We start from the raw sequence: 23049 nt of genomic DNA, 5'->3' as shown, positions 1-23049 counted from the left end.
CGGGGGTTAAGTCTCAGCACTATGAAGCTCTCACCACTGCGGCCTGAGTTCGATCCCCAGGCAGGGAGCTACCCACGGGCGCAGCAGACCTCTCCTGCTTCGCCCGCTGCTCTTCTCAGCAGTGTATTTCAGTCAGTCGGCCTGTTCTGTTCCCCACTCTGTCTCTGGTGAGTCCTCTCACCCCCTGCACCTCTGGCCTGTGCCCCAGCTCTTGTATGCATAAATAAATAAATTTTTCAAAAAAAACCCCAAAAATCTGTATTTCAACAAGACGCACGTCCAGAGCTCTTCAGGTGAGTCGTGGGTGGGTAGAGCAGGAGAGGTGCCCTGTCCCCAGGGGCAGTGGGTGGAGGGCCCTGATGGCCAGTCTCAGGGCTCACAATGCCGCGAAGCCGGAGGTGAGAAGGCACCGCCGAGGAGGCCGGGAGGCGCGGTGCGTGGGGCCCTGCGTCCTGGCCAGCCTCCACCGGTGCCTGCAGCCCGTCACCTCCACCTCGGAACCATGACCAGACCGCAGGGAGTGCCTGACTCTGCCGCCTTCTGCCATGAGGGTGCGCGCTGTAGCGGGGACCAGGCCAGGCCGTGGGCTCAGGCGCCCTCAGCCCAGGCCCTGGTGCTCCAGACCAGCTGCTGCAGCCGTCACCGGACTCCTGGCACGCCACATGGCCTGCGGCCTGTCTCCCGCCTGGTCCCACAGTCCTCTCCCCCAGGCTACCCTCCACTTCCTGGGCGGGAGGGCATCGCCCTCACCCCCGCTGCTCTGCCCATCCTCCCCGCTCACCCTGCCTGATGCGCATATGGGCCCAGCAGGGAGGGCGCCTCGCTTGCACAGCCAGTCAGGGCCCTCCCGGGGTGTTTATCACCACACTCGGACCCACGGGGGTCACCTCACTAGGGCTTCCTCGTGTACTCACCACCCTCTGCCCCTCGGGTCGTTGTGAGCAGACGAGCTGCGCTGGCCGGGTCTCCAGGCTGGCGGGCGCTGACCGTGGTGGCGGCTGGGGCTCGGGGGCTGCGGGCCACGCTTTCAAGTTCCCAGATTGGGAGCTTTTGAAGCCTGTCTCCTCCCAGGTGATTCACGCCACAGACGCGGACCCAGGCAAGCCGTCGCAAGCCCCGTCCTCACAGCCGGCAGGGGTGAGAGCAGCGGCCCCGCGCCCCGCCCTCCGGTTCCGGGGAGCAGCCGAGCGCCGCCACCCTCCAGGTCACCCGCGCTGGAGGTCCCGACCCTTTCCCGGCGAAACAGGAGCAATGGCTCAAGAAGAGGCACCGTTCTCGTGTGTGAGGAAGGGCGGGCACGTTTATGCACGCGGGGAGCGCCGGCTGGCAGGAGGCCACGGGAGGAGGGCTGAGGCTGACCCTGGCGCTCACAGAAACATTTTTGCTGCCTTGGAAGGAAACACACTTTTCTCCGCCACCCAGTGACCCGCCGCATGTCCCTGGGCGGTTAGAGCCCCTGCTCCGCTCCGCTCCGCGCCGGGGTTTACGGCGACGGGTGGGACGCTCCTTGCCCACACAGGCGCCTGCTGGCCTCGACGGGGTCCGCGCGCCGACAGGAGAGCACGCTGATCCTCAGCCCGGCCCGGGCTCTGGGCGCCGGGCAGCACTGCGGGGAGAAGACAGCGGCTCACCGGCAGCCTGGGCGGGGCTGAGCACCCGGACGCAGGGAGGCCTGAGTCCGTGTCCAGACCTTCCCTGGGGCGGCTGCGCTCCTGGCCGGGGGCTCCGAGGAGACACCACAGGCCAGGCTCTGACAGCGATTTTGTAAAAACACATTCCGTGGCATTTCTCCGTGGCAGGAAGGCCGGGGTGTCAGACCCAGCATGCGGGAGAGGGGCCCGAGGTGCCCAAGCCAGCTGCGCCCATCGCCGCCAGGCCGCAGCGTGACCTGCTAGAGGGCAAAGGGCAGGACCGCGCCGGTCACCCCACAAGTGATGCCTGTCGTTCCCACAGGTGGGGACTCCCCAGCACCTCACGTGGCAGGGGTGCCGCAGAGTGGGGCACCTCATGCCCCACCCCAGCTTCAGGGTCAGAGCGCTGCTCCAGGGTCACCTCCCCACCTCCCCACTGCCTGGCAGCTCTTGCAGCGAGGACGCGGGCGCCCTGGCCGCTGAGGGCCTGCGTGCTCCTGAGTCCGGGCCCAGTAACCCTCGCCAGCTGTAACCCATGTAACGAGGCCCGGAAATGTTCTCAAGCACAAGGAAGACCCTGGAGAAGGACGGAGGGAGAGAGAAGGGGCTGCAGGGCGGCCCCAGCTCCGGCTCCATTTCCTCTTGTTTGCGAAAGCAGGGCGCCCGCCTGGCCTTCAGAGCTGTGGGCTCTGGGGAAGCTCACTGACCGTCAGGGTGACAGAAGCTAGCGGGGTAGCCGGCGGCAGTAAGCACCTGGCCGGGCTGCGGGGACAGTGGCCAAGTCGATGGGGGAGGGCCCTGCTGGGATCGGCTGAGCAGAAGCTTGCCCTGGCGTCACTTGTGACCCCTTCTGCTACACGAAAGGGGCTGGGACCTCCCCTGTTCCCACTGCTGGCGCCCCCTGCACATCTGGAAATAGGACATTAGCAAGACGAGCCAATTCCCTAACTCATTAGCTCAAACTCAAGGATTTTCCCTGCACTTGAACATCTAGAAGAGCACAGTACTGTAAAACACACTGACTTTTAAATAAATTTTGCTTCTTTCCAAAAGAAGTTGCCACTTCAGTGCCGTTTTCTGTCCACCCGTCATCTCAAGAAACTGATTTACCTGGTAAAAAAAAAAAAATCAAATAAGTATTTCCAGGTTTTTGGGTGTATACAGACAATTGTCGTGACCACCGTGTGAAACTTACATTGGCTCTGAGTTTTATTCAGAGTGGTGACAGCTCAGTGCGCTTGCTGGGAGTTCGGCCCAGGGCGCTGCAGCCTGGGGAGCGCTGTCCGGCCCCACCCCCACCCCCCTCGCTGGCCCCACTGGCTGAGGCTGGACCACAGCCCCACCTGCTGCTCCTGCGGCAGAGGCTCCGCCCACCCAGGCAGGTAACTCGAGGCTTTAGGGGTAACCACCGACCCCTAGACCCCACCCTGCGCCATCTGGCGGCATAAGATGTGGGGCTCACCCTCTGCCGCTGCCTCCACCACTGGCCTGAGAGTTAATATTATCTGTGACCCCCAACATGCAAAGCGTGGTGCAGTCAGGTGTGCTTAGATGGAGACTGACGCTTCTCAGACGTCTTTGTTCATTTTCTCAATGTTCATCAAAATGACCTCCCTCCTCGCGCCAAGAATGCAACCTGGAGAGGCCTAAACGCGACATGCCTGTGGTCACTCACCGTGCAGCCCAGCGTCTCCTCGGCCACACTGCCCGCGAGGCTGCAGGAGGGGAGGGTGCCTGTGTGGTCTGTGAGAGCCACTAGCATATCAAAGCTGAGGAAAAGCGGTCTGAGCTCCCGAGAGTCTTTGCTGCAAGCTGGGCAGGTGCTGGCCGCTTCTTGGACGAGGCAGCCACAGCCTGAACTGGGAGAGCAGGAGGGAGCGATGAATGTGCTGGGCCAAAGCCACAGTCGGGCTCCAAAGTCCAAATGAACGCAACCGGGGCCGCGGGTGCCGAGCAGGGCCGGGCACAGTCACTCAAGGCACCTGTCAGCACTGGGGGTTCCCCTGAAACCAGATACACAGCCCTGCCTGCCACGGCGCTCCTGCTGGGGTCTGCTCCATCTGCCTGGCCCGGCCCCACTTTCAGGTGACAGCAGCCCCCAGCCCAGCAGCATCAGCCCGGACTGGCCAGGGCGGCTGGTGTGATGGCGACTCAGCATGGCAGGTTTGGGCTTACAGGAGAGAAAGAAAAACCCGTGGCAGTTTTGGAGACTCACAGGTTGAGTTTGATGCTGGCCTGCAGGTCACCAGCTCCTGCGTGGAGGGTGAGGCAGGCTGGACGCACTCCTGCTTCGGATCTGAAGCCTGAGCTGGTCTCGTAAATGGGTCAACAGGCCCGAGCGCCCACTGGCACCAATTGGGCTCCTGCTGGCACCAGCAAGGTCTTGGAAACAGCGGGTTTGGAGAATGGACCCCCAGAGGAGAGAGGCAGACGCCCGGAGGGGGAGCAGAGGCTGGGGAGAGCTCTGGCTGCAGAAGGGGCCTCTTGGGGAGGCTGGGAGGGTCTGAGAGGAGAGCTCGCCATGGTGGGGTGGGGTGGGGAGGGTGGCTTCGGGTCCTCCAGGTTCCTGGGGAGGCTCCGTCCGGTCGGAAGTCTGACTCCGCTTGGCAGAGGCTTCAGGAGGGGCCGCCTTGGCTCTCTCCCACCCCCACCCTCCTGCCCTCTGGACGTGAGCCTGCCATTGCTGCTCCCGGGACAGCTGTGTCTTGCAGCTGTGACCCGTCTCTTGACTCTGCACAGCTCTGCCTTCTCTTCTGCACCCCGCTCTCACTGAGCCTACAGGTCTGCAAATGTTGCCACTGTGGGGACTGGGGAAAGTGCCCATGGGGTCCCTGTGTCATTTCTTACATCACGACACCAGTCTAGAACTATCACCGTAAAAGTTTGAACTACAGATCCCTGGGGAGACTCACAGCATTGTCAGATGCTTCTCACCGGGCCTCTGGGCTGAAGTTACATTTTTATGCAACCAGGTATTGACTTAACCCAGGAGAGGCTGGAAATCATGCAGCTGAAAATAATGTTTTTTCGTGTTGTCACTTGTGTTGCTATACAACATGACAGCCACGAGAATTTTCTGATACATTATAAGACAGTAGTTCGTCATCACAGTTAAGTTTCTGGCAGCATTAAATCTTTATGTTTTAAGATTGCAGCAACAGTCAATTAAATTGTACTTTAAAAGACAATTATAATCTTTGACTCTATATAATTTATCATGGATTCTTCAATATAGGTATTTATTCCCATATTTATCTCAAAAATAAACCACTGCTACGTGAAAGGCAAGCTTCAATTAAAAGAACATACAATTTATTAAAAATAACTGTTTTTTTCCTCATGACCTCAGAAGTGGCCTAGCTCTTACCATCTATTCCGAACCACTTTTGTGACCCCGTCGTCAATGTTCAGTGTGGAGACGTGCGCAAAGAGAATGCCGCAGAAAGGAGGGGATTTTCCTCCGTCCTTCAGGACTTTTGCCTTTAGCTGCTCGATTGTGTAGACATCAACTATTGTCGTCACTAAAAATAAAAAGGCACTGTTACGGTCTGCCTAGATCCTAAGAACTCCAAAGCCCTAGATCCAACTAGAAAAGCTACAAAGTTCAAAGGAGAACACAGTCGTTTAAGTAACAGAAAAATGATTATATTTGCTATTTAAGACCAATTATATAAAAGGACATAAAAGCAAAAAAAAAAAAGGCAAAATTATGAGAGAATGAGAATTAGTTTTTATTAAAATGAAGACATTCTGGTCATCAGAGGGCACCATTAAAGGAGTAAAAGGGTCTCCCTGGTGACGCAAGGGGTTAGTCTCGGCGCTATCAAGCTATCAGCAGCCACTGTAGCACGAGTTTGATCCCCGGCCAGGGAGCTACCCACATGGCGCAGCAGACCTCTGCTGTCTCCCCGCCGCTCCCCTCAGCAGTGGATTTCAGTCAGTCTGCCTGTTCTGCTCCACACTCTGTCTCTGGTGAATCCTCTCACCCCTCCACGCCCCCGCACCTCTGGCCTGCACTCCAGTTCTTGTATGCATAAATAAATAAATCTTTAAAAAAATATATGATGATAGCTTTTCCCTGAGATATTAATTTCACCCTGTAGGTCTTTCATGGGAATACTGAACGTTTGAAAAGACAGCAGCTCCTTGCTGCCTCTGAGTAAATGTGACTATAAAAGTCTTCAAAGCCAGTCAGCACATGTCTGGGACAGGCTGATAGGTGTACTGACCAGGAGGAGAGCTTCCCACGGCCTGGGGGGCTGTGCCAGGACAGGCCTGCAGGAGGCAGAGCCCAGGCACCATGGGGGCTCTGGCCGTTGCGGAGATGCCATTCCCTGCAGACCACCTGCATTCACAAGCAAGCTTCCAAGGAACAACAGCCCCTTTGCTTTAATTCTGATAAATACTACAACTTCGAGTTTGTTCTTTCTCATAGGCAAAAAGATGATAAGATTCTGCTGCTGTGGTATTTTTTTCTATCAGTGGTTGCTATTGAAAGGAAATCTATTCAATATCCCCCCAAAAACATACCAAAGTTTCCTTTTACAATTTAAGGTGACTTGCAGAATCGCTTGTTTCATACTTAATTCAAGTTGCTCTTCTGAGATGAATCAGGGCCTCTCCCATGAGGGCCTGTCCTGCTCCCAGGTGGCAGAACTGCCACAGGAGTGACCTGGGGGGTCCTGTGCTCCTCCTGGCTCTCCCAAGCACCCGCCATCGACAGCATAGGCCACCGACAGCGGCACACAGAATGCCTCTAATTTTTTTCTTTTCCTGAATGTTTAACTTTGCATTATTTATGTTGGGAGGTGCCTCCAGGGTCTCACCCGGGCTGCATGGACCTGGGCTCATGAACACACCTTCGGTGGCGTCCCACGCGAGGGCACAACTGTTTGCCTGGGGAGGCGCGTTGGCTCCCATCAGATTGGCAAAAGGTTACCTGAACCTCTAAAAGTTTAAACTACCTTTTTAAAAGTGGAAACAGGGCCTCCTCTGTGGCGCAGCGGGTTGCGCGCAGCACTATGAAGCTATCCGCAGCCTCTGCAGCACGGGTTCGATTCCCGGCCGGCCGAGGAGATGCCGCTGCTCCCCTCAGCAGTGGATTTCATCAGTCTGCCTGTTCTGCTCCCCGCTCTGTCTGGTGAATCCTCTCACCCTCCCGCACATCTGGCCTGAAACCTGGCTCTTGTATACATGAATAAATAAATCTTTTTTTAAAAAGTGGAAATAGAGCAGTTATAGGCTAAGATGATTGTATCTTTTACTATATAAAACAAACCCAAATTTTGTCCTTTTGAAAATTCAAATAATACTTAAAGGTCACTTACAATTTATGGAGTCTTTCAAAAAACTGTCCATTTCATCATCCAGAGGATTCACTTCTTTATTTTCTCTTATAAAATTCAAGAGGATGTTAGCTTCCGGTATATCTTAAATTAGAAATAATTAAGTAAAAAGCAAATTTATTACCTTTAAAATTATTGCAGATAACCCAAAATTCTTTCAAAGATGAAAAGTGGAGACAGAGACCACATCAGAGAGCAGAGGGCACCGCCTCCACCGGCAAGCCCCCCTGCGCTGCCCAGGAGACGCACACAGCTTCTGCCCACACCCGCAGATGCAGCCTGCAAATTTGTGGCTGATACCCTTTACAATTAAAAATTATGAAAAACTGGAAGACTATATGCCAAAGAAATGACTCTTACAGGACAGTGAGATCATAGGGATCTTGGCTTTCCTTTTTACCCTTTTGTGTGTCTCTGAATTTCAAAGGCATTTGTTTCTCATTAGGAAAAAGAAAGGTGATTTGAAAGCCTCGTTCCTCTGCCACCTGGCCAGGCCTTGGCCCTGGCCTTTGCCTTGTACCCCGAGGCACACTGGACCCCAACCATTCTCCTCTCTTTCCTCTCCAATATTTCACAATTCATGGATGTGCTGCCTTTGTTTATTACCTGCCCCTGCAAGGGCACAAGCTGCGTTTGTGGGGATAGTGTGTTTGGTCACCCAACCCCAGGGTGGACCCCAGAGCGGATCCCAGAGCGGACCCCAGAGTGGAGCGCGGTGCACATTCTGCCTGTGACCAGCCCTGAGGCGCCCCGGGCCCAGGGGGCCAAGACACCGCCCATGCCCGCACTGTGTAAAAGCCTAAAAGCTGGGTCTCCGATGGTGTCCCCTCATGGCAATTCTTTTAAAATCCTCATAATAGCGCCAAGGCCTGAAATCATGTTACAGCCCGTTGCAGCGCAGACGCCGCTTGGCCAAGAGCGAGAGCCACGATTAGAAGACCAAAGACCGGGACCCCCAGGACGTGAGGGCGACCCCCACAGCCTTGTTTCGCTGTGAAATAAACCGACACCTGCCAGCCCAGATTCCAGGGGGCGCTCAACTTAGCTAGGAAGCCACGACGGGGCACTGTGCTCTCGCCGCCCTGGTAGCGCGTTTCTTGACTGTAGCGAAACAATTTATATTTTAAATAGTCCACAATTTAGGTTATTCAACCAATATCATCGATGTTTTCAGAAAATCATGACAAGGAATGATGCTTTTAAAATGAGTCTGAGGGCCTCCCCGGTGGCACAGCGGTTGAGCACTGGGTTGCGAAGCTGCCCGCGGCCTCGGAGGCGCCGGTTCGATCCCCAGCTGCTCCCCGGCCACCGGAGGAGGGTCCCGCATGGCGCGCAGACCTCTCCAGCCGCCCGCTGCTCCCCTCAGCACTACAGAGGCTGCTGGCAGCTTCGCAACCCAGCGCTCAACCACTGCGCCACCGGGGAGGCCCTTACAGTTGTGTTATTTATTTAAGATTTATTTATTCATGCATACAAGAACTGGGGTACAGGCCAGATGCGCCGGAGGGTGAGAGGACTCTCCAGAGACAGAGCGGGGAACAGAACAGACAGATCTACCAAAATATACTGCTGAGGGGAGCAGTGGGGAGACAGGAGAGATCTGCTGTGCCCTGTGGGCAGCTCCCTGGCCAGGGATTGAACTCGTGCTGCAGAGGCTGCGGACAGCTCCTCAGCGCTGCGCTCAACCTGCTGCACCACCGGGGAGGCCCTGCACTTTTATTCTTAAATACACATTGGAATATGAGATACTATCAATTCCAAAGGGGAAACATAATTCTGGAAAGTCTCTTACCTGGGTCAGTTGTAATGATGGTTTTTGAAATTACGGTTGCCGTCATGCAGTTCCGAAACTTGTCGAAATTTATTCTTGCATCGGAGGCAAATATTACTATTTGGGGAGAAACCCATTGTAAAGTTATTCTGGGGGGTGGGGGTGGAAAATGACAACTGTGGCGCGTAATCAGTGAAGCGCAGCACCTGTTCGTCCAGGCGTCCAGCGCTGCGCGAGGAGGATGGACTCACTATCCCAGCTGCATTTGTTTTAAAGAAGTGACAAAAAAGTCAAATACGTGAGGAAAAAACAGTAGTGACCCGCACTACCCACCACAAAGAGCATGTCCCTGTGGCTGGGCTCCCGGCCCCACCTGGTCCAGGCGCGAGCCAGGGTGCGGCTCCCCGGGCTCCACAGGCCCCTCCCCGCTTCCCAAAGCGCCTGCCCACAGAGGTCAGACGCCCCTCACGCCGCTTGTCTCCTGCAACTCCGGACTTTCTCTTGTCCCCACCTGGGCCGCTCCAGGCTGGTGAGAACTGAGTGACCGCAAGTCAGACCACCCGGGGGCCCCACAACGACACGCCTCCCAGGGGACCAGGCAGAAGGCCCATTTCAGATGAGGAGCTTCTCTGGCACCCGAGCGTCTGGAGCACGCCCCCGGCACACCAAGGCCTCAGAGCCGCCTGTGACCACACCTGCTTCTCTGCCACCTTCCCAGCCCGGCCCTTGGGCACTCACTGCCGAGGAGGCGCAGGCCTGTCTCCCCATGAACAGTGGGAGGAACAAGCACCACTTGCTGTAAACAGCGCACAATAGCCCAGTAGAGGGGGCCTCCAACGCGACCCCACGCCACCCCGGGTCCCGCACAAGGGACGCACCCACCCCATCCACAAGAGCGGGGTTCATTTTCTCAACACCATCCCCCCATCGCTGGCCCCTGAGAGGACCCCACCGGGCGGCAGCAGGAGCGCAGGGCCCGGGGCGCGGCAGTACCACATCATGGTGAAGGACGGCTCCGTCTCGTCGTAGAGCCTCACTTCGCAGCGCCGGCCCTTTCTCCGGTCTGAGGTCGTGAAGGACTTGGGTTCCCCGACCTGAGAAACGCAAGGAGAGGCCCGTTCCCCACTTGCAGCCACGGAGGTCCTAACCTGCGTGTTGCTGCAAATCCTCCTGTTTGCCTTCCAAGCAGCAAATCAGAAACACCAGCCACGGGACATCAAAGCGCGGGACCCGCAGCTGGTGATCCACGGCGAGGGGTGCAGGCGCGCTGTCAGCTACCACTGCGGCCCTTCACGGCCCACCGGGTGGCCCGGGCAAGTCTCAGTGTCAGCAGGTGGGGGCGGGGGGGAGTGCACCGTGGCTCGGTGCAGGAACCACAGAGAGGGCGTGGGGCGGCGCTGGCCTCCCTGCTAGCCCACAGGGACACGGACACCTCCTTTGCCGCCTTCTTCAGGATGCCAGTGGCAGGTGAGGGGCGCACTGCAGAGCCTGACACGCCCAGCCCACGCACGTGCAGGCAGAGGGTCACTGAGGCGGCTGGGAACGCAGGGCCCGCTCCCCAGGGACCTTACATGGGAACAGCCTGCACCCCTGGGCCGCAGAGCAACGGCCCCAGCACCAGCAGCTGGCTGACCGCCCGGGCCACCACTGGACCCACAGGCAAGGCTGAGTCCCACGGGAAGGAGCCCAAGAGAGACTCCCAGCGGACAGCAGGGAAGGGCAGCCGAAGGGCGAGAGACCCGCCAGCCCATAGTGTGAGGAAGCTGCAGGAGAAGGAGTCCGGCGTTATTCTAGAATCACGGGAACCTGGGGGCCGGAGTGTTGGGGGTAAGGATGTCCTGAGCAAATTCCATACAGGCTGTGCAGACTCCACCCCCACGACACTGGGGAACTACAAATCCCACGATCCCCAAAGGGAGGGTTGCGAGGGCCTGAGTGCGGAGTTAAGCAGCCAGGCTCTAGGTTTGAGTATTTAACAGGCCCTGTGACAGGGGAGGGGGGTGTCACCCCCTTGGCCACGAGCCGTGCTAGGTTTTACCGCCAGCTCAGCGGATCATTGGGATTCCAGGTCAGTGGAGCGGGTAGGATGCATTTACGAGCTTATCTCCCTCTTTTTCTCCCTGAGTTAGTCATTTCCCACTTCCCTTTCCCTCGTCAATGAACCTCTCATCAACCTTTTGTGCGCGCCTGCAGTTTAGCATTCACAAGTCCCCTTGACGCGCGGGTGAGGATCCGCAGTCAGGCCGCCCATTTTATATCGGGGCTGCCCTGTAACAGGATCGTGGCTTCCAGGACGCCCAACCCCGCAGGGCCCAGAGACTTCGCCCAGGCCGGCGCTGCTGCAGAGGGCCTCGTGCTCCTCGCCCAGCCAGAGTGCTCCAGGGGCAGCGGACGCGGGCGGGCGTGGCCGCCCGTCCCCACCTGTCGTGCCTGCGTGGTGGCTCCTCACCCGCCCAGCAGCGCCCAGTGCTGGTTCGCACTGGTGAGAGCAGGATCTCGGTCTATTCCTTTCTGTTTCCTTAATCTTCGATGACTGTTGCTCCACAACCCGAGGGGCGGGCGTCTTGTCCGTCAAATGTCTCATGTACTTTATTCGGGGACACTTCACTTTCAAGGTCTGCCTTTAAATCTGTGACAAACACCCTTGCGGCCCCACGGCTGGCGCAGCTGAGTGCCCGCGGTGGCCCCTCCCAGCACAACTCGGGCCGCCTCCCTGCTTCTCAGGTCACTGCGGAAAGGTGGGCACAGAGCTGGGCCTCTCGGGACTCCATAGGCCGGGGATTCCCCGGCCAACCAGTGGCCCTCCCTGCTGGCCTCATGCTGAGCTGGGCCGGAAGGTCCTGCTGCGCGGCATTCAAATGCAATTTGCTTGCAGCTCACTGAAGAGAGGTGCTCTCTCTTCAAAGAGAGATGGGACCGCTTTCTGAACGGAACCACCCCACCGGCCCAGACGGGGAGGGGGGGGGGGACAGCCCAGACCCCGACTAGTTACTGTTTTCCAAACACAAATTAAGCACTAGTGTCCCCCGCCTCACCGCACTCGGCGTTCTGGGCTTTCACTTACCGCCCTCACAGCCGCAAGCACGTTGATGATTCTCCCGTCCAGGCTGCGTCCGTTCGCGACGATGTCGCCCAGCGAGTAGTGGTCGCGGGGCTCTTTGACAGGCAAGTGTATGAGAGACAGCAGCTGCGGGTCCACTTCGTAGCTGGAACAAACTTCCATCTTGGAGTGATTCTCACTGAGCGAGAGTTTATAGTCGCTAAATGGAAAGGGCACACCAAAAAGCATCCAATGATTTTCCAGTAGGAAAACAATCCCAGATGACACATTCATGTTTGTTGGTTGTAATTTAGATTCCATTTAGAAAATTTACACTGTTTTTATTCGTAGGAATGTTGAAAAATGGTTTTTTTGCCCAGCAAGCATTTTCATGAAGAAACCCTCGCGTGCGGCCTGTGCTGGGCTCTGGGCGTGCCGGCTGTCTGCTCTGGCCCAGGCCCCTCTGGGTCAAGCCGGGGCATAGAAGCACCCTGAAGTGTGGGGGGGCTGCTTCCATCATGACGCCTTGCCGATGTTTTACTCACTTCCCAGTGCTGGAGCAGGCGTGCGATGCTGACGCTCTGAACTGGGGTGCTCTGCCCCCACTAGCCAGTCAACTCCCAGGCCCCCTGAGCCCTAACCGGTCTTCTACTCCCGGCTCTGTTCTTACTTCTTCCCTCCTGCTGCTTTCAGTGTTCGCCTCTCACGTGTCAACCCAACTACTGCCTTGTCCCCTGCACCCTACGGCGCACCCCCTCACAGAGCCAGAGGGAGCTCCCTAAACCACAGCCGGGGTAGATTGTTGCCCAGCGCAAAGGCCTTCTGGTGGTGGGTTGGCCATCACCAAAGGGTACAGTCAGTGTGCCAGGCAGAGCTGGGAAGTGTCTCTGCGGCTCTTTCTAGCTCCTCCCTTTGGGCCTGCCCTTGCCCAGTGCCAGCGTCTCTCACAGCCAGGCTGTGCGCTGACATCAACAGCGTCGAGTGGTCCAACCTGCTCTGCGCTGTCCAACCTGACTATCCGAGGCTGCGGGGTTTCATGCTTGTGCCCTCTGCCAAGAAAGTCCTCCCCCTGCCTCACCCAACAAACAGGAGCTGAGCCGGCCCGGGAGGCGCAGGTGGGGTGGAGAAGGCAGTCCCGTGGCCTCGAGGCGCTCACAGCGGGAGGGGAGACGCGCAAGGACAGTGACGCGAACACATGGTTGGCGCAGGCCGTGGCCGCAACAGCACAGGCCAGCCCACGGTGGGCCGGGAGGACGCCGCGGCAGAGGAGACCAGAGGCCCGTGAAGGTGCCCCCACGAGAAGGGACAGGCCAACTGCCAGGTGAACGGCTTCGGTGCGGGTCCGGCTTCGGTGCGTCCTCCAGCCGCTGGCCTCCACGGCTGTCGCCTGCGGGCTCGCCCTCCTAAGTTGCGCGGCTGCCCAGGGTCGAGAGGCATGGGCACAGGGCACGCGCCCGTGGTTACGGACACCTGGGCCCAGAGAGCACGGCGCGTGCCCGAGGGGTTAAAGGGCGCTATTGTGCCGAGACCCCTGGAAGACAGACTGAGGGGGAGAGCGCCAGAGAGGGAGGAGCGTGTGGACACTTGCGAAGGGGTGGGTTCTTGGCCGCCACCCAAGCCTCCTGGCCCTGCCCTGCGCCTGGCTGGCCCCTGCACACCAGGACTCAGAGCAGGTGCGAGAAGGTTGTTCTATGAGGAGGGAATTAAAGGGCAAAGGCTCCTAGTGCAGAGGAGCCCGGGGCGTTCAGAAAGGGCAAGGAAGCTCTGTGCAGTGCGAGGGCGAGGCCTGGGGGATGCTGTAATTGTTAGGGGGAAAGGCTGTCCTGAGTTAATCCCATACAGGCTTTGTGGACCCCACCCCCACTCCAGACTAAAGCCATCAGGACACTGGGAAAGACAAATCCCCTCACCACCAAAGGGAGGGTGGCTGGGACCTGAGGGTGGCGTTAAGCAGCCAGGTTGGGTATAAAAACCAAACACGTGGGCCTTGGGGTCTCTCTGGCTCGCGATTGCTCGCCTCCTGGCTTCACCGCTCCTGGCTGGCGGCCAACTCTGAGAGCGCCATTTTGGGATTCCTGATTGGCGGATCGGGTAGGACGCATTTAAAACTTTGTCTCCCACTTTTCTCCCAGCGCTGTACATTTCCTCCTTTCCCCTTCCCTTGTCAATAAACCTTTTTTATTAACCTTTCGCGTGTGCCTGCAGTAGAGCATTGATAAGTCCTTTTAAGCGCGTGGGTGAGGACCCACAGTCAGGCACCCCGTTTTGTATCGGGGTTGCTCTACAACATTATGAGAGGGGAGGTGACAGTGGGTGCAGGTGGACGCCAGGGCGGCTGCGGCGCCGCACCCAGAGCCCTTCACCAGCTTCCATCTCCCAAGATGCCTCAGCCAGAGATGCCTTTGAGCTCATGCAGCCCCACCCCAGGAGGGGCACAGAGCCCAGTCCCTCCCACAGGGCTTACGACTCTGAGGGCCACGGGGCTCCAGGGCACGCTCCTAATGTTGTAGAGCAACCCCGATACAAAACGGCACGAAGGCTGCTGCGCTGGTACTTACCTCGGGGTGGCCGGGCTGAATTTTTCTTCCCTTTCTAGCTCCTTTCTTTGGATCAGGGGATTTTCAATTGTCACTAAAATAGAGGGAGAGCATGACGAGATTTCAAAATAGCAACAGGGTAAATGACAAATAAGTGTACGTAAAGATGAACATTATATGGCCTCCCTGCTGGCGCAAGGAGTTAAGCACTGCACTCTGAAGCAATCCGCAGCCTCTGCAGCATGAGTTCCATCCCTGGCCGGCCGGGGAGAAACCCACATGGCGCAGCAGACCTCTCCTGTCTCTCCGCTGCTCCCCGCAGCAGTGTATTTCAGTCCACCTGTTCTGCTCCCCGCTCTGTCTCTGGTGGATTCTCTCACCCCCCACATCTCTGGCCTGTACCCTAGCTCCTGTATGCATAAATACATAAATCTTTTTTTAAAAAAAGAACATTATAATGCTATTTCTACCTTCTGAGTTGCTGTTCTCTGTCCTCCACAATTATTTCCTGATGACCCTGAGAAATGAAGTCCCAGGGTAGGAAATCCTTGTGACCCCAGGTGACAGTTCTCACGCTTTGTGCTTAAACCCCAAGACGAGCGGTAGTAATATTACCCGACCGATGGCAAACACTGCACATTCGATTTGGTTATAACATGCCCCTGCATAAAGCAAAAGAGGTGGGTCCAGCTGGAGCTCAGCCCCTCACGTGACCTCAATTGGCCCTCTCCATGATTACAGGAGTGGACAAGCTCCGTGCGAGGCAGAACCCGAGCCCGGGTCCTGCCTGCAGCTCCGAAGCTTAGCACTTCGGGGTCTCCATTTCCTTGTGGTCAAAGCTGGGCCTTTCAATGTTGTCATTTGTTAGTTCCTCACACAGAGGCTCACGAGTACCCTTTTCAGATTGATTGATTTATGCATACAGGAGCTGGGGTGAAGGCCAGAGGTGTGGGGGCGGGGGGTGAAAGGATTCACCAGAGGCAGAGTGGGGAGCAGAACAGGCAGATCCACTGAGACATACCGCTGCGGTGGCAGTGGGGAGACAGGAGAGGTCTGCCGCGCCCTGTGGGTAACTTCCTGGCCGGGGATGGCACTCAGGCCGCAGTGGCTGGCAAGAGCTTCACAGTGCTGAGACTGACCCCTGTGCCCCCAGGGAGGCCCACGAGTGCCCCTTTCAAAGGAAGACTCTGAAGCCCACAAAGGCTACTGACCAGCTGTGGGTTATCCATGTACAGAGCCGCAGAGCTAGAAATGGAATCGTTCTGGTTTAAAAGTCTGTAATGGGGGGGCCTCCCTGGTGGCCTAGGGGTTAGGTCTCAGTGCTATCACCTCTAGAGCCTGAGTTCGATCCCCCTCCAGGGAGCTACCCACAGGGTGCAGCAGACCTCTCCTTTCTCCCCCTTGCTCCCCTCAGCAGTGCATTCCAGTGGACCGGCCTGTTCTGCTCCCCACTCTGTCTCTGGTGAGTCTTCTCACCCCCCGCATCCCTGGCCTGTACCCCAGTTCTTCTATGCAAAAATAATAAAATTAAAAAAATAAAAACAAACAAAAATTGTTAAGGACAATGTTATGGGAAAAAAACCAAAGTCTGTAATGGTCCCATCTGCACGCATGGAGCCTGCAGTTAAAGTGGCATCTGCACGCAGGACAGCCAGCAGCGAGCAGCGGGCGGCGGTGCCCAGGCCGACGTCAGCTCTGGTGGACGTGATTCCCGAGCCCAGCAACATTCCTACCACGCTGGGCCGGGAGCAGCCGCCCGCTTCGTCCCCATGCTCCAGGCTGGTTACTTGGCTGGACACAGCCCCTGCGCCCTGGAAGTCAGCGACACAAGCGAAGCTCCCGTGTAGGTTTTCCCTTCTTGGCCCTGCCTGGAAGACAGCACACCCGCGACGCGTGCTCCTCCCTGCGCCAGGCCAGCACCGCCGCCTACTGTGAGAAGTGGGCTCGGCAGGGGCCTGGCCGGTTAAGAAACTTTCTCAAAGCCACAATGAAAATAAACGTTGGAACTAGGACTTGGGTCCAGACCTGTCTGCCTGCCGTGGAAATCCTTGCTATTTTATTACTCTGCCCTGAGCTACAGGGGCGTGGGCTACGTAGAGGATGCAAAAAGATTTGATGTTTAAAGTAAAGGTAAAATTTCTTAAAATCTAATAAAAATCCACACACTGTTAAAGGACGCCCTTCCCTTCCTGTTACTGAGGAAACCTGGTAACCCCGGCCAGCCAGCTGCCTGTGCCCCCACCCTGCTGGCACCCCGTATCCCAGGACCCCTGCCCTCAGGCCTGAGTGTGGCTCAGGGCAGCTACACCTTCTCCTGTGCTGTGACCCACAACTAAGTGTTCCTTGCTTGAACCTTTGATCGGATTTCTCTTTCAAGTCCCTCTGCCACTTCAGAAAAGCCAAAGAGGAACTCTCAAAGGTCGGTCCCAATATCATCTTTTACCCAAACCTACCTCGAAGTCCTATTATGTCCACGGAAGGATAAACTACGATAGCAGCAAGGATCGGCCCACGCTGAGGCGTGAAATAAGCCCAAGACTAAAAGCGACCCCGTGAAAATACGCGACTACCACATCTGCAGGTTTCGAGTGAAACGCTGACTGCTGCCGGCATGCCGCGCCGCCGGCCATTTCCCCAACAAGGCTCGTGAGGAGCAGGAGCTGGGTCTTACTTCAGCGTGTCCCCTCGAGTGTAGTCGCCACAAGCAGGTCACAAGGATAACGCCAGCATCGGAGCTTAAGGCCCGCAGCAGCTTACCACACTCGCCGACCCTGAAGCTGTCAGACAGGGATCTGATGTAATCTCCGGCGCCCCAGGACGTCACATTTATGAAGTGGGCGGGTGAGTCCCGGATGGTGAAACTGAAAGTGTACCTTTCTGAGCCAATATCTGAGGGAAAACCAATGATTTTATTTTTCAAATGAAAAGTTTCATTTCCGTTTTGAAGTTCTATGATTATCACGGTGATAAACACATGGTATAAAATATAATTCAGATATAAATTCTATACTGTCATGCTGTCATGAATTTCAAATTTCAAAGGCAACTCGCCCCCCTGACGCCTCTGTCCCCTCCTCTCCTGCCTGTGCAGCTGCAGGAAAAGGGGCGCGGGCCGGAAGCATCAGCTAGCTTAGACTCTCCGTCCTCTCCCCGCCCTGGTCCTCCCTGGGTCGGCCTGCAGATCCCGGCTGTTTCAGAACAGGTGCAGCGCTAAGTATCACCACTAGGGCCAGCGAGCACACTTTTAAGCCCAAGTTCGTTTTATCACTTGATAATTAAAAAAGTAATACAACCTAACACAGACATAAAAATTATAGCTACCCATCAAGCTGCTGTTAGAGCTGCCTTTGGGGAAAGGATGGGGTTGGGGAGGGCTGGGGTTTGAATGAAGAATTTCACTTTTCAACTCAATGACCTTCCAGACTACTTGAATTTTTCACGAAAACATTAACATACTATATGTGCGATGTTTCTAGAAGTAGGCATCACTTCTCTAAGCAAGGAATGCTACATACATAATCATCAAGTAGCCAATAATGCAGAAGTGGTCCCCTACCCTTATTGTTGTAAACTGAGCAAATATTCTAATATTAACTTTTTTCTAATTCGTGGGTTTTAAATTATTTCCGGTAGACTTTAGAAAAGAGATACACAGATTTTCTCAAACTATTCAAATAGGAATTCTAGTCTAATTAATTATGAAGTAAAGTGAAGATACAAACAAATATGAGCCAAAAATGGCATTTTTGCTCTTTATCTCAAAAATAATAACAGAAAATTCATGGTAAATAATTTTAAAATAAAGGTACCTATCACTATACCGTGAGTCAAACAACACAACTAGATTACTCAAGAATTAAAATGGGGCCTCCCTGGTGGCGCAAGGGGTTAAGACGCAACCTATGAAGCTGTCCGCAGCCACTGCAGCACAAGTTCCATCCCCGGCCGGCCAGGGAGATACCCACAGGGCGCAGCAGACTTCTGTCGCACCCCCTGCTCCCCTCAGCAGTATGTTTCAGTCAGTCTGCCTGTTCAGCTCCCCACTCTATCTCTGGTGAATCCTCTCACCCCCAACAACCCTAGCCTATACCCCAGCTCTTGTATGTAGAAATAAATCTTTAAAAAAGAATTAAAATGATGACTTTCTGTGCTGAAACTATTGGCTAGCTGGCCGGGTTCCAACTCTGACCCACCAGGTGTGGAGAAGCAGGCATACCGTGGCCTCCATAAAAAGCACCCAAATTTTAAATGGCAGTGTTGGCTTCTACCTGGTGTCTTTACATGTCAACTTCAAAAGCTTGAAGATGAGTTGATTTTTTAATGCCAATTTTAGTCTTAGATTATGTTTCCACAGTCCTAAAACTCTTGCGGAACTCAAGCACCGTGATAAGAACTACTAAGCTAGAGTTAACTGTATTTCTCTTCACTAAATTTTCTGCTTGTTTGAGTCAACATAGGCACCGCTGCGAGGGCGTGGGCCACATCCCTGCTGCGAGCCCTTCCTCCTGTCACTCTCAGCCTCAGCGGAGAAGACTCGGGTGTACATACACTCTCAGGCTGAGAGTGACAGTGACAACGGAATTTCTCCCATGGATCCCAGGGACCTGACACTGCCACGTAGGAGCTTTATTTAGCCCAACGTCACAGCTACACACAGATCGCAGATCTCTCAGCACTGACAAGCCCAGTCAATCTAGCTGTAAGTGCAGCCCTTGGGCACTCAGCTATAATTTCCCTACTCTATACAAAAAAGCCTTTAAAATTATGTTTGAGAAACATCAAGAAAATCAGAAAAAAAAGACCTTACTAGCCTCACATATGGCCTTGAGTCAAGCACTTTACCAAACAATAGACAGCGTGGTCATTGCTCTTAAAAACAGGCACAAGGTTTTTAGTCACTTGAATATAGTTTGCTGTAGTCATAAGCCGCAGCTGATGAAAAGGGAAGCGAAGACTTAAATATAACTCAGCTTTTTCTGTCTGGAAAGCCTTTGACATCTGTTTTCCCAATAACTATACCGATTATTTTCTGAAAAACAAAAAGGTTATAGAAGATATTAAACACAGATGTAGATGATACATTTAATTTCATGACTTGATATATTGTACTGGCTCTAACAACATTTTTGACTAGAAACCATTTAAATTTATTAATTCCAGAGAAACATCTAAAAGACCTTATTAAAGTTCACTTCCACAAGGAATAGTACAAGATAGTGACAGCTAACTGCTGTCTCACCCACGCTTCCTGCCTCTGCTGCTGTCAGCCACTAGCTGGCGCACAGAAACTGCCCTGGGCCATCAGTCCTGCCCGCCATATGCAAAGCACAGGTATCACACAATTTAATTTGCACCATCCTCAAAGCTTTCTTTTTATCTAGGGTTTTCTAAGAATCCACATAAAATTGCTTAGCTTCTTAATCCAAACATGCTGGGTAGTAATATATAGTGTAACAAAATTTGTGTGTTATTGCTAAATAATCTGAGCTCTCAAGTCCTAAATCTGTATCATCTCCCTCAAAAATTTTAATGTTCTCTTTAGTGACTGTGAAAGAAAAATTAAATATTAAAGACGTGTTTTAAGAAATAAAAATAACTACCTTTTTCTGAAAGAATAAACTTCTATTACTAATCCTAGCTAGGGGCCTCCCTGGTGGCGCAAGGGGTTAAGATGAAGCCTATGAAGCTGTCTGCAGCCTCTGCAACACAAGTTCAATCCCCCGGCTGGCCAGGGAGCAACCCACAGGGTGCAGCAGACCACTCCTGTCTCCCCACTGCTCCCCTCAGCAGTGGATTTCAGTCAATCTGCCTGTTCTGCTCCCCACTCTGTCTCTGGTGAGTCCTCTTACCCCCTGCACCTCTGGCCTGTATCCCAGTTCTTGCATGCATAAATAAATAAATCTTAAACAAAAAAAAGTAAATCCAGAAGGTCTCTAAAACTGCCGCTCCCAGCTGAGCTGTTGGTCTGGCCACAGTGAGACTCCTAATTGTTTTGCATCCCATGTGCATGCAGAGCTCACTGGATTTTGTCAGAAAAACACAACTAGTGGAAATGTTGAGTTAAACTTTCTGACTCAAGAAACATCTAACAAATACAACAGCAATAACTTTTTAACATTGACAGACTTTAAATTGCAGATTATTAAAGTTACATGTAAAAATAAAATGAGGAAAAAATAAAGTTACATGTAAACTTAACCCATTTTAGGAAATCTGATTTCCAGGCATCAGGTATGAACAGCAGACTGCTCAGGGGCACAGAATTAAGGGCCGTGGTCACACTGCCCAGTAATTCCTTCGCCTTAGAAGATAATTCCACCGAGATTGCTTTCACATAAATAACAGTCTTGGCATATTTGAAATTACTGAATTCTCCCTGTCCCCAAAATGAATCTCACATCATCGTTTCAGAAACACACTTGTGTATCTTTATGCCGTAAAACTGCACAAGTATTCAACTCTCTAACATGGATAGTTTGCATACAGAACACATGCTGCTGAACAAAAATGTTTTCATTTCACGGTGCTACATTTGAGCAGTTACTGAGTATTTAATTAAAATTATATCAAAAAATTTGATGATTTTGAACAATCGCTGTTTTACTAGTCATCCCTACATCTCCTACTCTGTAGATAAAAAGAGAAATTATGTCATGAGTATGTGATACCTGTCAGTCACACATACATGTACATCAAATAGACCAATAATGCTGACTGAAATATCACGGCATAAAGTTCCAGGAGAGAACAAACCGCCATATCATCGAGACCTACCACATTAGCCATATTTGGATGCAGGTCTGACAGTGCAGTGAAGGTCTTTGATGCAAGGGAGTTTGCCATTCTTTTATCTGCATTGTAGAAAATATAATTTAGATGTATAAATTACATATCTGAAATAAACCATGAGAAAATTCAAGATCAAAATAATTTAGGAAACACTTATTCTTGGGCAAAGTTTTTATAACAACAGTGAATCATCAGTTAATACAGATCCAACCTGTGAAAAACATCCTTCAAGGAAGGGGCCTCCCTGGTGGTGCAGGGGCTAAGTCTCAGCACTATGAGGCTGTCCCCAGCCTCTGCAGCACGAGTTCGATCCCCGGTCAGGGAGATTCCCACATGGCGCAGCAGACCTCTCCTGTCTCCCTGCTGCTCCCCTCAGCAGTGTATCTCAGTGGATCTGCTTGTTCTGCTCCCCACTCTGTCTCTGGTGAATCCTCTCACCCGCCCGCATCTCTGGCCTGTGCACCAGCTCTTGTACGCATAAATAAATATTTTAAAAAACATTCTTCAAAATGCCCTTTTTAGGGTTTTTGTTTCAAATACTTTATTATTTTTTTATATGGAAGATGTTGTTGAGCTGACACTAGCTTACAACACTACGTGATTCGGAGGTCCAGACTCACAGCGCTCCGGACACGTCCCCGCACCACACGCGCTGCCAAGGCCCCCCCAGCCCTGCCCCAGTCCCCGGACGGCTGTCTGCAGTTCCAGGGACAGTTAGGTTTCGATTTTTAACTCACTGTCCAAAAATATGTATCCTTTAGCGATGTTTGCGCGCCCTGTAAGTGGAGAGCTCCGGACGAGGGATGATTCAGCCGGACGTTTGTGAAGTGAAGTGTTTATTCGCGTGTATTTACCTAAAAAGAAAAAAAGCAAAATGCTATTGCAAATGCCTCCGGGAGTGCACGCGGGCGCCCGTCGCGCGGGGATGCGTGGGCCTAAGCTCGGCCCAGCCAGGGCGCGCGCCTCGGCGCTCCCTGAGCCGCGAGAGCCCACGCGGCCCGTCCCGCAGGCTCCCGGCGGGTCCTTCCCCCCCCCACCCCCCACGCAGCGCAGCCGGAGCTGGGGCCTCACGGGGCTTCGCTCCGGGCGTGGCCCCTCTCATGGCGGCGGGGCGCTCGGGCGCGTCACCCACGACGTCGCGGGGGGCGCTCCCCGCAGCTGGGCTAGAGCGGGGCGCCCTCTGCCCGCGGCAGACCCCCGGCGACCCGCCCCCGGGGCCCGCCCCCGCCGGCCGCCGCCTCGCGCAGGGACAGCGCCCTTCAATTCCCCACGCGAACCCCACCCAGCGGCGTGCTCGGCCCGGCGGCGCGCGGCGGGCGGGCTCTCCTCGGGGTCCCGGGTCCGGCTGACACGCCGCTCGCGGGGCCGAGGGGGCGCGCCGGGCCCTTCCCGGCCGCTTCATTTCTTCACGCGCACGGAAGCGGGGTGCAGGCCGCGGGGCGGGGGTGACGGGCCGCCCGGAGACAGCGTGGGGGCAGAACAGGCGCGTCCACGGACACCCACTGCTGAGGGGCGCCGCGGGGAGCGGGAGCGGCCTGGGGGAGCTGCCGGCCGCGCGGGAGCCCCAGCTGCAGGGGCTGCGGACAGGCGGGCTCCCGGGGCGCGCCGACGCCCGGCGCCCGGCGCCCCAGGGGGCCGGCGCGCTGCGACCAGAGAGCGGGAGCGGGAGCGGGAGAGACCACGCGCCCGCCTCAGGCCGACCAGCGCCTCGGCTGAGAGGCAGCGAGGGGGTGCGGGGTGCTGGGGGGCGCGGGGCGGGGGGTGCAGGGGGACGCCGCGATGAGGGAGGCTCAGGGCGGGGCGCACCACAGGGGGGCCGCACAGTGAGGCGCTGGGGACTTGGGGTGCCGGGTGCGGGTGCCCCTGAAGGGGATGCACCTAAGCGGGCGGGCGCCGCTCGCAGGACGCCTCCCGCCAGGTGGCAGCCGGCGTCCGG

General features: G+C 55.0%; 1 protein-coding gene across 1 annotated transcript; it reads right to left on the bottom strand.

Moving 5' to 3' along the window:
- Positions 1 to 1483: 1483 nt before the first annotated feature.
- On the bottom strand, positions 1484 to 21170 carry MEIOB (meiosis specific with OB-fold; the record flags this gene model as incomplete). Its single annotated transcript, XM_084250273.1, has 13 exons — positions 21099 to 21170; positions 19296 to 19353; positions 17082 to 17213; positions 14346 to 14418; positions 11812 to 12007; positions 9741 to 9841; positions 8954 to 9006; positions 8769 to 8864; positions 6959 to 7060; positions 4999 to 5152; positions 3307 to 3490; positions 2655 to 2741; positions 1484 to 1606 (listed from the first exon to the last, which is right to left on the bottom strand). The coding sequence occupies exons 1-13, from the start codon at positions 21165 to 21167 to the stop codon at positions 1484 to 1486; spliced, it is 1428 nt and encodes a 475-aa protein (XP_084106399.1). The 5' UTR covers positions 21168 to 21170.
- Between the last annotated feature and the right edge of the window lie 1879 nt (positions 21171 to 23049).

Source organism: Talpa europaea (assembly GCF_964194135.1).
Source record: "Talpa europaea genome assembly, chromosome: 12".
NCBI lineage: Eukaryota > Metazoa > Chordata > Mammalia > Eulipotyphla > Talpidae > Talpa > Talpa europaea.
This window is presented reverse-complemented; position numbering and strand designations above follow the sequence as displayed.